Consider the following 12,904-nt stretch of genomic DNA (forward strand, 5'->3'; position numbering starts at 1 on the left):
TGTTTGATTTTCTCAAAACAGGGCGCACCTTCAGCAGTGCTCAACTTTCTACCATCCTGCACGTGTGGTATTGGTTTGGGTGGTGGTGGCTGTTTTAATCTTTTCTAATTATGACACCTTCCATGTGCCTGTCCTGAATTTCCCTTTGTCCTCACGTGTTTATTGTGGTCATTTAGTGCCTTCCTCCAGGGTCTTAATCTGGCCCAGGTACTGAGCACCGCTAGGATTTTTAGAAGTGCATCTGTATATGGTTGAATATTCAGTATTTTTCCAGGAAAAGTTAAGGGCTTTTGCAATTCAATCCAGTAGACTCCTGTCATAAAACAGAAGTTCTGTTTGTCTCTTGTAATGGCCTGTGTGTGTGTTCTCCTCAGTGGACATAAGTCGCTCCCCCAGGCAGGGAGGGAGTCTGAACGTTTGTGTCCCCAGCACCCCGTCCACGGCTGAGGACAAAGCGTCGCTATTTCCCAAATGAGGGGATGACTTACGTTCAGTCTTTCTCATTTGGACAAGAATCCCAAATGATACGTCGCTACCTTTGTTTGTTGCTTTATAATTTATGAGCTTCTAGGATGTATTAAATGAGAAGAATAGCAGATGGAAACAACTGCTAAAAGGAGCTTTTACTAACACCTTAATACCCCAGTCATTTTTGTCTCGAGTTCCTCAAATGTTGTTGTTTACAGGCTCCATTTTTTTTTTTAAGTCATGGTTTTATGTATTTTCTGAAACCTGCATACACTCTGTTTTCCCTTGGCAAATTTCACCCTTTAAGGAAACCATCTCACATTTATATGGAAGCACTTAAAATTTTTTTCAAGTACTGCTTGACAAGAGCCCCAGAAAGGAGAAAGGAGGAAGGAGAAGTGGATGCATGTGTGTGCCTGCATGTCTGTGTGCGCGTGTCTCTGTGTGTGTGTGTGCACATATATACCCTAGTTCTCTCAGAAATGTGAGCTGGAACAAGGCAGGTACTATGATCCCATTTTACAGATGAGGATGCAGATACCACACAGGTTAGCGACCGGCAAGGTCACCCAGCTATTTAGCCGCAGAAGCAAGGAGCTTATACCTCTCTGCCACATGGGATGCTGCGAAGCAAAGAGTCGCCGTTCAGGTGACAGATCGCCGGCACCCACTGACCTGGTCTGATACATTGTACCAGTCGTAATCAAAGGAATGGACGTTCTTGCTCTGAGAAAACGAGAGGATGAACAGGTTGTAGCAGGCCCGGGAGGCGTAGAGGAGGATGACGGTCACTCCGATGGCGGTCACTTGACACACGGAGGAGCCCTGGAAGAGCGGGAGCCGTGAGGGCTGCGCCCGATCCGGGTCCGGGACACCGGCCTCCTCCCGGAACCCGGCCTGTGTTCAGCCTAATGCCTCAGAGGCATGCGCTATGGTGCCCGCGAGCCCCATCAGAGCCTCCACCCTCAGACATTAGACCCAAGCCCAAGCTTCATTGCATCCCACATCCCCCCTAAAAATTTTTAATTAAAAAAAATATTTTTTAATGTATTTTTGAGAGAGAGCGAGAGAGACAGAGCATGAGCAGGGGAGGGGCAGAGAGAGAGGGAGACGCAGAATCCGAAACAGGTTCCACGCTCTGAGCTGTCAGCACAGAGCCTGATGAGAGGCCCGAACCCACAAACGCAAGATCATGGCCTGAGCCAAAGTCGGACGCTTCACCGACTGAGCCACCCAGGTGCCCCTCCCCTCTGCAAATTTCAGATTATCTTCATATAGATGCTTCAAAATCTGGAAGTCAATTTGGAGATGCCTTAAATATGGGCCATTTGCCTAACGCAAAGTCAAGTGGCTTATACTGTTCAATTTCCAAGACGACCCCTGACTTATGAGCCCAGTGCACAGCCTGTGGCCCAGGGAGAGCCCATCTCAGCAGGATGGTAGCTGGGAGAGTGTGATCCCACTGATGGTGGCTCTGGGCAGGGAGCGCTGCCTCAAAGTCCAGAATCTTCTAAGCCTGAAGCACTGGAGTCACAGTGTCACTCTGGACTTGGAATTACATGGAAATTGGTGATTTGTGCCCCAATTTAGGAAGCTATCGATTTACAGTCAATGGGTGCCAGCTAGAAACACACAGTTGACAAACATAACCAAAAAACTGAAATCGATTTTTGAGATTTGCATTTGGAAGTCACTAGTTAACGAGATAGTATTTTATTTTGTCCGTAGTAGGTTATTAGCTTGTTTGCCACAGGGGTGACCTAAATGGTCTTTGGCAGTCTGAAATTTAACCCTTCCTGTAAAAACCACAATTCTGATTTTTGTGGGGTTTTTTTCCGTAAAAAAATTTTTTTTAATGTTTACTTATTTTGAGAGAGAGAGAGACAACCCACAGGTAAAGCATGGAGGGAGAGAACTTGTAAGTGGGAACTATTCTGGTGGGTACAACATATTCTGGTTGTACCGAAGTCTTTTGGGATTTTGCAAGAGGTCAGCCACTCACAGGATGCCTGGTGATGGCTCTGTATTTCTTTTTTTTTTTTTTTAATGTTTATTTATTTTTGAGACAGAGAGAGACAGAGCATGAACAGGGGAGGGTCAGAGAGAGGGAGACACAGAATCTGAAACAGGCTGAGCTGTCAGCACAGAGCCCGACGCGGGGCTCGAACCCACGGACCGTGAGATCATGACCTGAGCCGAAGTCGGCCGCTTAACCGACTGAGCCACCCAGGTGCCCCACGGCTCTGTATTTCTGAAGTCAGAGGCACAGATTTTAATCTACTGGTCACTGCTGAGGACACGACACTGCAGAGACAGAGCTGCCTCACGGTCTGCAGACCGAACATTTACCGCAGCCAGCTGGGCCTCGGGGCACAGAGGCAGCCAAGGGGGTCTGCCGCAGGACACGGTCGCAGAAGGTGAGAAGCAAGGGAGCTACGGAAGTCACTCAACCGTGTTACAAATGAGAAAAGCCAAGGTCCAGAGAGGTCAAGTGACTGGTGTGCTGGGGCCGCTCCCCGGCCTCCACACTTCACTGAGCTTCTCGACAAAGGGAAACTTGGGATCAAGCCGCTCAGGGGCACCTGGGCACCACAGCCCCAGGAGCATATCCACCCCGTCCTTTTTTTTTTTAATATTCATTTTTGAGAGACAGAGACAGAGCGTGAACGGGGGAGGGGCAGATAGAGAGAGACACAGAACCAAAGCAGGCTCCAGGCTCCGAGCCGTCGGCACAGAGCCCGACGTGGGGCTCGAACTCACGAACCGTGAGATCATGACCCGAGCTGAAGTCAGATGGTCTGAGCTTAACGGTCTGAGCCCCCCGGGCGCCCCTGTCCTTTCTAACTCCAGGGAAAGGAAGGAGAAAACAGAGACTCGAGGCTGTGCCATACAGCAGCAAAGCGGGAGAAGGGGCCAGGAGCCTCCCTCTCATAGCATCTGCCTCCATCCCTGACCAACCAGCAGGAGAGAGACGTTGTTCCGAACCCCAGGGGGCGCTGTCCACACTGGGATGTCCACCATCCCCTGACATGCAGGCCGGTCCCGAGGGGAGCGTGAATCGCACCTGACAGACCCCGGGGCCAGCCTGCCGGGTCCCAAGTTGAGCTGAGCATCCACTGAGTGTGCAACCCAGGGCGAGCTACTGGCCTCTGCGCCCTGGCCCCCCGGTCCATGAAGTGGGGAATCATACCTCCCCCCAGGGATTTGTGAGGATTACATTAGCTTCCCCGTGTAGACCGCTTATCTTCTATAAAAGTGCCTGGAGCACAGGGGTCACTGGGTGTGTGTTTCTACGAATATTATCAGCACGGTCAATCCTGCCAAGTCCTTTAAACACTGTATCTATAAGCCAGAGATGACCTCTCTGCCAGTAATTCTGCACTCTTGGTTCCGTTGAGCCAGCTCGAACGGAACCCTCCTTGCGTACAAAGTTCACGAACTACACAGCTCTGTGTTTTGGCCACCACGGCACGGCTAATCATTTCTAGGGCAGGCGTGAAAGGTATTTGTTGAGCTGTCTGTTTGCAACCAGGAAACTATTTTCGGAGTAAGTTTACTGAGGGGATCTTGACCGTCATTCCACCTACCTTAGACTCCAAGTAAATGTTGGCTAAGGACATCTTCGAGATTTTGTAGAGACAGATGGAGAGCGAGACGGCACACAGCACAAAGAGAGTGTCATTAATGGCCACACGCACGGAGACAATGACCTTCCTCTCCCAGTTTCCCGTCTTCACCAACACCGCACAGGTTAAATTCACCAACAGGAAAACGAGGCTGATGAAGAGTGAGGCCAGGTAGAGGGGTAACCTGGAAGGGACCAGTGAGAAGCGTCAGACGCTGCCTGCACGCTGGCTGTACATTCCGGATCCATCCGGAAGGAAACCGCGGTGCTTTCTGGTTGGCTGCCAGAAACAGAACGTACCAGAGTTATCCAACACCTACGAGGGCAGATTTCGGAGGTGGCTGTTCCACGATTCAAGTTACAGATAAAAGGGGCGCCTGGGTGGCTCAGTCGGTTGAGCGGCCGACTTCACTCAGGTCACGATCTCACGGTCCGTGAGTTCGAGCCCCGCGTCAGGCTCTGGGCTGACAGCTCAGAGCCTGGAGCCTGTTTCAGATTCTGTGTCTCCCTCTCTCTCTCTGACCCTCCCCCGTTCACGCTCTGTCTCTGTCTCAAAAATAAATAAACGTTAAAAAAATTTTTTTTAAAAATTACAGATAAAACTACATGTTGTGCCCTCAGGAAGGTGCCCTCGGAGCCACCCTTCCCTGCGTCCGGGAGGCCATGCGGACTGGGTGGGACAGCGCACGTCTGGACTGAAGCCCCCGCTGAGCGCTCACTTCTCACGAGGACACGCTGAGAGTGAAGCGCGTGGGCTCCAGGTCAGAGGAGGGTCTCAGGGGGGCACCCACAAGGCTGCGCTCGGTGACCCTGGGCAAAACCACCCCGTGGGAGCCTTAGCCTCGTCATCTGAACGCAGACTAAATAACACCTGCTTTGCAGGGTGTTGCTGAGGACTAAGTGTGTGTGTATACAAGGCTGTACCCCCCAAAAAAGTCACGGACGGAGGGGGCAGTCTGGGTGGTGCTCACATTGACCCGGAAACACTCACTACTGAGGCAGTATTCTGCGGCGATGCAAATCTGCCCAAGCATCTTGCCCGAGGCTGAATGGACGCAAAATGTCTAGGTCGCTGCCAGTTTTATCTTGTAGTTTCCCAGATCTCCTCATGTCCTGGGTGACTGGTGCAAGGTCTACAGAAAGACTTCTCGGATTTACTAGAACCAAAATCAGCAGCCTCCCGCTTATCTTCAAGACTGCCCATACCCTTCGCTTCCTTCGGCAGATATGCAAACAAGGAACAGACCTGCTTGGCTCAAAACCAGACTGGTCTAACTGGACTACATTTGGAAATCCAAAAGATGGAAACCGTCGGCTCGAAGTGGTCTGGAGGCTACAGAATGACACCGGTGTCTTCAAAAGCTGTTACAGACCGGGACCCAGAATCCCGGGTCGTAGTCCCAGCTCCAGACCTCATGGCACTGACGGGACCCACGGAGGGAGGGGCAGAGGGAGAAAGAGAGTGTAAGTAAAGGGTGAGGAAGCCAGACATAACTCAACACTGACCGTGTGGCACCCAGGGCAGCTGGTATGGGGTGCCTCCCTGCCACACGTTTCCACCTTGGGTTTGCAACCAAGCCTCCGCCACACCCTCCCTCCTTTCCATCACACTGCCCTGCCCTCACCTGCCTGGCGTGACCCAGAGAAGAAGGGTGTGGGCGACACATGGAGCTGAGACGTCAGGCGAGTCTCTGGGCCACTCTGGGCTGCGTGTCCTTATCCGCGAAACAGAGATGAGGATTCCTATTCTGCCTCAAAGAGCTGCTGTGGGAATCCAGCGGGTCCTGCGCCTTCTGGTTTCTCCTCTGTCCTCACGCCACGGAGCCTCAAGGTCTCACCCCAGCCTCTCCTATTGCCCACAAAGTCTTTACCTCTTCCTGTCATTCCTTCCTCCGCAGGTCCTCCCCTGCTGACCCCACGTTCTCCCGGGCCCCCATGACCCACGCGGCAAACCCAAAGGTGTCAACTCTTGGCCGCCATCTTGCCCCACCTTCCTGGTGCTCCCTTGTCCATCACTCCACAGCCCTCACCTGCCTCACGTTCCCCTGTCTGAGCCTGCCCCTTGGATAGCCCCTGGTCCCTCTTCCTCCCCTTCCTCCCCCAAAGTGATGACATCCTTGGCTCTCTCCTCTACCCCCCGTTCCCTAGGAAATACGTTCACTCTTACAGCTTCTGTACGACCAGGTTCATAAAGATCTTGTCCTGAGCCACTGCCGCCGTCCTACGACCAGACCCACATTCCAAACAGCTGCCACCCTGTCGCCTCAGACCGTGTCCAAGCCTAATTCCCGACGGTCCTCCTCCAGCACTTCTCTCTTTTCCTGTTTCTATGAAAGGCACCGTCATTTTTTTTGCAGACTCCTGAACTATAAAGATCTTCCTTGATTACAACCCCGGTTTACTCAGCTGTCAAGGTCAACAGATTCTTTATTCCTGCTCCCCGGTGTGCCCCCCTCCCCGTCCTCACCAACCACATGGTCCCATGCCTTCTGTCTAGAACCAACGTGCTAGTGTCCAGATTGACCCTCACCCTAAACCCCACCCTAAACCCTCTACTCCGCCACACTCCCAATCAGTCTACGGAGCCAGGTCAATCGGTGGGTGCCCCACATGCTAATTAAGCCAGTCTGTGTGTTGTCGTGAAGCCCACAGATGTCCCCATCTCCCCCTGTCTTTACCCAAGCTGATCTTTCTGCCTAAAACCTTCCTGCCCCATAATTTCTATCCCGACCTGCTCTGAGTGCTTCTAAGACCACCTGCCGAACAGAAGCCTGTTATTGTCTTTTTTCTTTTTTTAATGTTTATTTATTTTTGAGATGGGGGGTGGGGAGAGGCAGAGAGAGAGAGAGAGTGAGAGCGAGCATATGAAGCAGGCTCTGTGCTGAGAGAACAGAGCCCCATGCAGGGCTCGAACCCACAAACTGTGAGATCATGACTTGGGCCGAAGTCCGATGCTTAACCGACTGAGCCACCCAGATGCACCGAAGCCTGTTTTTGTCTTCAATAAGCTGTGTTGTGAGACGTGAAACAATATGGAAAAAGTACTTTTACTCCAACATTAAGGTAAAAGTCAGCTAAATCGTCAATGTGGTAAAACAACTCCGTCCTGGGAAATGTATATGAAAACCTATGATGGAAAACATCACTGTGTTTCCTCAGGGCTGGACGGGGGTTATGTGGGGAGGAGAGTGGGGGAGCTCAGTAGATTTGGTTTCTTTCTTTCCACAGGTCCACATTCCAAACTTTCAATCTTTTTCTATTTTATCATTTTTACAAAAAAAAAAAAAAAAAAAAAAAAACCCTTACAAAACTTCACTTTTCCTCCTGGGTCTGCAGCTCTGCAGAAAAGAGATTTAGATGGTGGGCAGGGGTGCAGAACAGATCCTAGGGCAAATGTGTGTTTCCATGGCAACAGCGTTGTACACTCTCCCCCAGAATTACTGCCTTTCAATTCAAACCATAGGGTCAGGATAAACAGCCTATGATGAGAAAAAAAGGCCAAAGGAGAAGAAAATCAGTGGGGCCCTGCATCTGGGAAGACGACTTTGCTCATGAGCCCAGAGGGATCAGCTTCTGGCTAGTCCCCAAGCGCAGAGACGGTGGGCCTTTGAGGTGGCTCCTAGAGTCCTGCCCACGCGGGCCTGGGGACAGAAGTGCCAGCTAATGCAACACGACAGAACTTTGCTACTTGGCTACCTCCTTCGGGGAGGGGATGGCGCTAACGGATTAGAAAGCGTCGTTTCCATTTCTCTTCTTAGATCTTAGATTCCTTACAGAACCGGAAAAGCAAAGCCTGGCTCATTACATTTTTACTTACCAACAACAACAAAAGAATCAAAGATGGAGGGAAAACAGTTTAAAAGGCTTAAAGTCAAAGCGTTCTCGAGCACGCAGCCCCGTAGGTTCGAGCCCTGCATCGGGCTCTGCACTGACAGTGCTTGCTTGGGATTCTCTCTCGCTCTCTTCCTCTCTCTGCCCCTCCCTCCCTCCCTTCCTCTCTCAAAGTAAATAAATAAGCTTAAAAAACAACAACAACATCGAACTGCTATGGGAGTAGCTTGGGGTGAGGAGTTGCAACTAGTTCTAGACTAAGGGCTACTGTTTCATTTCAAATGAGTCATGATTCAATTAGAAAAGCCAGTCTATTTACAAGCCCATGTATCAAAGCATCTCAAGGGATAAATCATGGCCTGAAATGTCTGCAGGGGCATCTGGCTTAAGGAAATGGGGAATCAAGCAGAGGAGATAGAAGAGATAAACACGAATAACTCTGAGGATTTATTATCAGACCGGAGTTAACAGGCTTCTCCCGCTGAAACCTTACCCCTCCTGGCTTCTTATGCCTTCTCCAGCCCAAGCATCGCATCCAGCCGGGTTTCTCCTGGTCTCCTCCCTTCATTTCTGCAAATCCCCTCCCACTAGAAACAGCCTATCCTACTGGCTGCACTTTGGTTCCAGAATCAAGTACAGTCCCCACACACTCATCTTCTCACCGAAAGGAATCCCATCCCCCAAGTGCTCAGGCTGCAAACTTTCTGACCAGTGCTTTGGGATTTCACTTCGAGAAGACACCTTACTACCCCAGGCTCAACCAACTGCTTCCAAGACAAGACCAGCTCCGTGATCCAATCAGAACATTCTTCCTCCACCCCAATCTTCACCCATTCTTGGCTCCCCAGTCCCCAAAGCTGATCTACATTTCCAGAGTCAAGAGGATGGAGGCAGAGATTATGGGTGCGGAGGAAAGGCCAGGTACCTTGCTTCCGGAGAAGTTAACTTGGGAACTGCTCCTTTAAATGGTTCTCCTTATTATAATAACATTATATTATATTATATTATATTATATTATATTATATTATATTATATTATATTATATATTATATCATATTATATATCACATTTACTATTAAACATTTATTATTATTATTATTATATTATAATAATAACATTATTTCATGGTGGACCCTAAAATCCCAGTTGAGTAGTCTGGTAGAAACATGCACAAAGTAGTGAACAAAGACATCAAGATGAGGTGAAAAAAAAAGAAACGTGGTCAAGACTTGTCTCTTGATCTGAGTACTGTCATATCACTTCCTCAATTTCAGTTTTCTTGGATATAAAACGGGAGATCAAAATACGCACTTCCGTGACCGTAAAAGTTCTCATCACAAGAAACAACAATTTTTGTAACCATGGATGGTAATGCAGGTTAACTAGACTTACTGAGGCGATCATTTTGCAATACACATATACCAATATCAAATCATTCTGTGGTACACCTGAAACTAACACAACATTGTATGTCAATTACATATGAATAAAAGTACATCTTTGGAATTTTAAACAGAAAGCATTTATACATTTCAAATTATATATTTACGTAAAACATAATAGGCACACGTTTTTACACACTTCTCAAGGAACAAAGGAAATACATTCTCATTTTGATTCAAGGAGGTAACTGGCCAAAGTTGCCTTTTCAGAAACGTCCGCCCATGGCAGTGGGGCCCTCCCGGGCAAGGACATCAGAACACAGTATGCTGGCCTCACCCCTTCCGAATGCCTGGTCTCCCTTTCCCCCTGACCAAGTCTCACATTCTTTAAGCCACTGGTTCTTTGCCGTTGGGGTGGAGGGTGTTGGGGTCACAGACCTCTCTGAAAATTTTGGGAAACCCATGAGCCCTCTCCACAGAAAAACATGCCTATCGACCTCTTCACATAAACGTGGCATGTGATTTAAGGCATTTCCTTCCAGATTATGAGCCTCTCCTCTCAGCTCAGCACAGACTGACTTCTTCCACAAAATTCCCGTGACTCTCACAGTGCACAGAGCCCGAGGCAGAGACTGCTCCTGCTCCTGAACAACCACCGCTTTGCCTGATTCTGTGAGTTTTTGTGTTGGTTAAGGACCTCTTTACTGAGTGTTTGGTTCTCAAGGACGAGGACTACATTTCTGCCTCAGGGTGCCTCGCCGAGTACTAAGTAGTCAAAAATGTATTTGCTGGACGCGGATGGAAATTCCCCCGGGGTACTTACCGGTATTTGAGTAATTCTGGAGAATATTTTGACTTGGCTTTGAAAATCACCTGCAAGACAGAACAACATGGCAGGTTGGGGATGCGATACGTTGACACCAACAAACCAACATCCTCGCTTTAACGCCCCTTTCCCTTTATACCCAGGTGCCAGGGCACAGCTTCTGAAATGGACAGATCTGCTTTGTGAGAATGTTTGTTAAGCTAAAGATTTTTTAAGCCACCCATACAATTTTCAAGACCAAGGTATTTAAAAATGGTGAAAATGGGGGTGAGGGGACACCTGGGTGGCTCAGTCAGTTAAGCATCTGACTTTTTGTTTTGATTCAGGTCATGATCTCATAGTTGGTGAGTTCAAGCCCTGCAACGGGCTCCATGCTGACAGTATGGAGCCTGCTGGGGGTTCTCTCTGTGCCCCCAACCTTGTCCTCTCTCTCTCTCTCTCAAAAGTAAATAAAACTTAAAAAAAAATTTTTTTTAATGATGAAAATGGTAAAAAGGGGAGAAAATGTAAAGGTATTACTGGTCTACCAGTGCCAGGTGTTTCTCTTATGATAAGATTCATATTTGAAGGGCGCCTGGGTGGCTCAGTTGGTTGAGCAGCCGACTTCGGCTCAGGTCATGATCTCACAGCTGGTGAGTTCGAGCCCCACATCAAGCTCTGTGCCTGGAGCCTGCTTCGGATTCTGTGCCTCCCTCTCTCTCTGCCCCAACCCACTCGCATTCTCTCTCTCTCTCTAAAAAATAAACATTAAAAAAATTTAATAAAGATTCATATTTGAGCCCATACTCCCACCGGAGATAAACAGCCTACCCTTACCCTTTATTAGAATTTTCACTGGCACCAAATTCATGCTGTTTGAACATAAGCATCCACGCACCCAGGCCTCACACTTTGCAGCCCACTTTGTCAATGTCCCTGGTCTCTAGAAGCATCAAACAACCATTATCTATAGGAGAAAGGTCACGTGTTGGGAATTCGCCACAACTTTTGCGTCCTGCACAATTGCTAATGCGTCCATGCAGGGTGCAGCGGCCGGCCTGGCAGAGACTCTGAGAGGCGATGAGCAGAGAAAGCAGGCGGCAGCTCCCTTCAGCCCAGCCGCGACACGGCCACGACACGTAGTGCGCATGCGCGCAGGGGCTTCGGGGACAGGCTCGGGCGGGTCCCGAGGACCCCGCGGGGCTAGGACACTGCAGCACACGAGCTCATGCCCTGGCTCTCCTGGACCCCTGGCGTTTGCAGGGCGGGGGTGACTCTGGGAGAAGGGAGGGTATGGGAGAGTAGACAAGGGGCGACCCTTCTCCAGGGATGACCTTGCCGTGGATGGGGAGTATGGGAAGCCCCGCTACGGAGCGAGTCCCTCTGCACCGAGCTCCCAAACACGCTCTCCAGCTTCGCAGCTCTCTTCGTACTTGGGACTTCTCGTGGATTTGGCTCAGCTCCTGAAAATATCTAAGGGGCAGATACGTTGCCAGAGCTGGAAAGAGTGAAGGAGGGGCAAAGGGAGAACGGGGTGGGCATGGTTGGGGGGGGGGTGCGGGGGCAGCTCTGGGATCTGAGAGGTCACACAGGTTAAATATTGGCGCCCCCCCCCCGCCCCGAACCCCCGGGTCTGAGGAAGACGCAGTGAGAAATCCGTTTGCAAGAGGGATATCTGAAAGTAATCCCAGGAAATTCCTCGGTGGATCCCAAGTGCCTGGCCAAGTCTGCGGATGCAGATGTCACAACGGAGCCTCCGTGATGGCTCTAAGGGCCAGTTCCCAGAACACGTATGCAATTTCCCTCTGGGAGCCTTCTAAAAGGCCTTCTTCTGAGGACCTTCAGCAGTTAATCCCCTCTCTCCACCACTATGGAAAACAGTACAGAAATCCTCCAAAACATTAAAAAAAGTATCATACAACCCACGAATTCCACTACTGAGTATTTACCCAAAGAAAACAAAAATACTACTCTGAAAAGATAACACGCACCCCTATGCTTACTGGAGGATTATTTCCAATAGCCAAGATACAGAAGCAACCTAAATGCCCACTGACAGATGAACGGATGAAGAAGAAGTGGTACGCATACGCGATGGAACATTTCTTGACCACAGAAAAGCATAAAATCTTGCCAGTTGCGACAACATGGATGGACCCATAGGGTATTATGCTAAGTGAAATAGGTCAGAGAAAAGAGAAAGACCAACACCGTGTGATTTCATACAGACGTGGAATCTGAAAGAGCAAAACAACAGACAAGCAGACTCTTACATGCAGAGAACTGGGGTGGGGGGGGATGGGCAAAATAGGTGAAGGGGATATTCAGAAGTATAAGCTCCCAGTTATAAACTTAGTAAGTTACAGAGATGAAAAGTACAGCATAGGGAAGACAGTAAATAAGGTAATAGCGTGGTATGGGGATGGTCACTATGCTCACCATGGGGAGCCCGGAGTAATGTACAGACTTGTCGAACCACTATGTTGTACTCCGGAAAACTAACGTAACATTGTGTGTCAACTATATTTCAATTAAAAGAAAAAAAAAATCACCCAGGGAACTTGTTAAAGATGCAAATCCCACAGCCCCACACTTAGAGGTGCCAACCTGGTGGGTCTGGGGAGGGGCCCAGGAATCTGCATTTTAATACATTCCCGACCCCAGGTGATTCTAATTCAGCTAGTCCAAGGACCACCTCATGAGAAAAAGCGCTACTCTTGAATAGCTCGGCAATCATTAATTTAAAACACACTGGAAGTGGCCACCACGATAATCACACGACACTGAGAGGTA

The 12,904-nt window shown here is 49.3% G+C and overlaps 1 protein-coding gene across 3 annotated transcripts in view; it reads right to left on the reverse strand.

The window, feature by feature from the left end:
* The window catches only part of GPR137B (G protein-coupled receptor 137B), a 48,831-nt gene that overhangs the window by 16,939 nt on the left and 18,988 nt on the right, over nt 1-12,904 (reverse strand). For all 3 annotated transcript variants that reach the window (XM_047088570.1, XM_047088569.1, XM_047088571.1), the window contains exons 2-4: nt 10,130-10,179; nt 4,056-4,278; nt 1,144-1,293 (exon numbers count right to left, since the gene is read on the reverse strand). In XM_047088570.1, the coding sequence (XP_046944526.1) occupies nt 1,144-1,293; nt 4,056-4,278; nt 10,130-10,179 (423 nt within the window). The remainder of the gene's footprint in view (nt 1-1,143; nt 1,294-4,055; nt 4,279-10,129; nt 10,180-12,904) is intronic.

The sequence above is a fragment of the Lynx rufus genome, unplaced genomic scaffold, assembly GCF_022079265.1.
Source record: "Lynx rufus isolate CCGP_SWC_20201006 ecotype Redwood Valley unplaced genomic scaffold, mLynRuf1.p SCAF_25, whole genome shotgun sequence".
NCBI classification, from domain to species: Eukaryota; Metazoa; Chordata; class Mammalia; order Carnivora; family Felidae; genus Lynx; species Lynx rufus.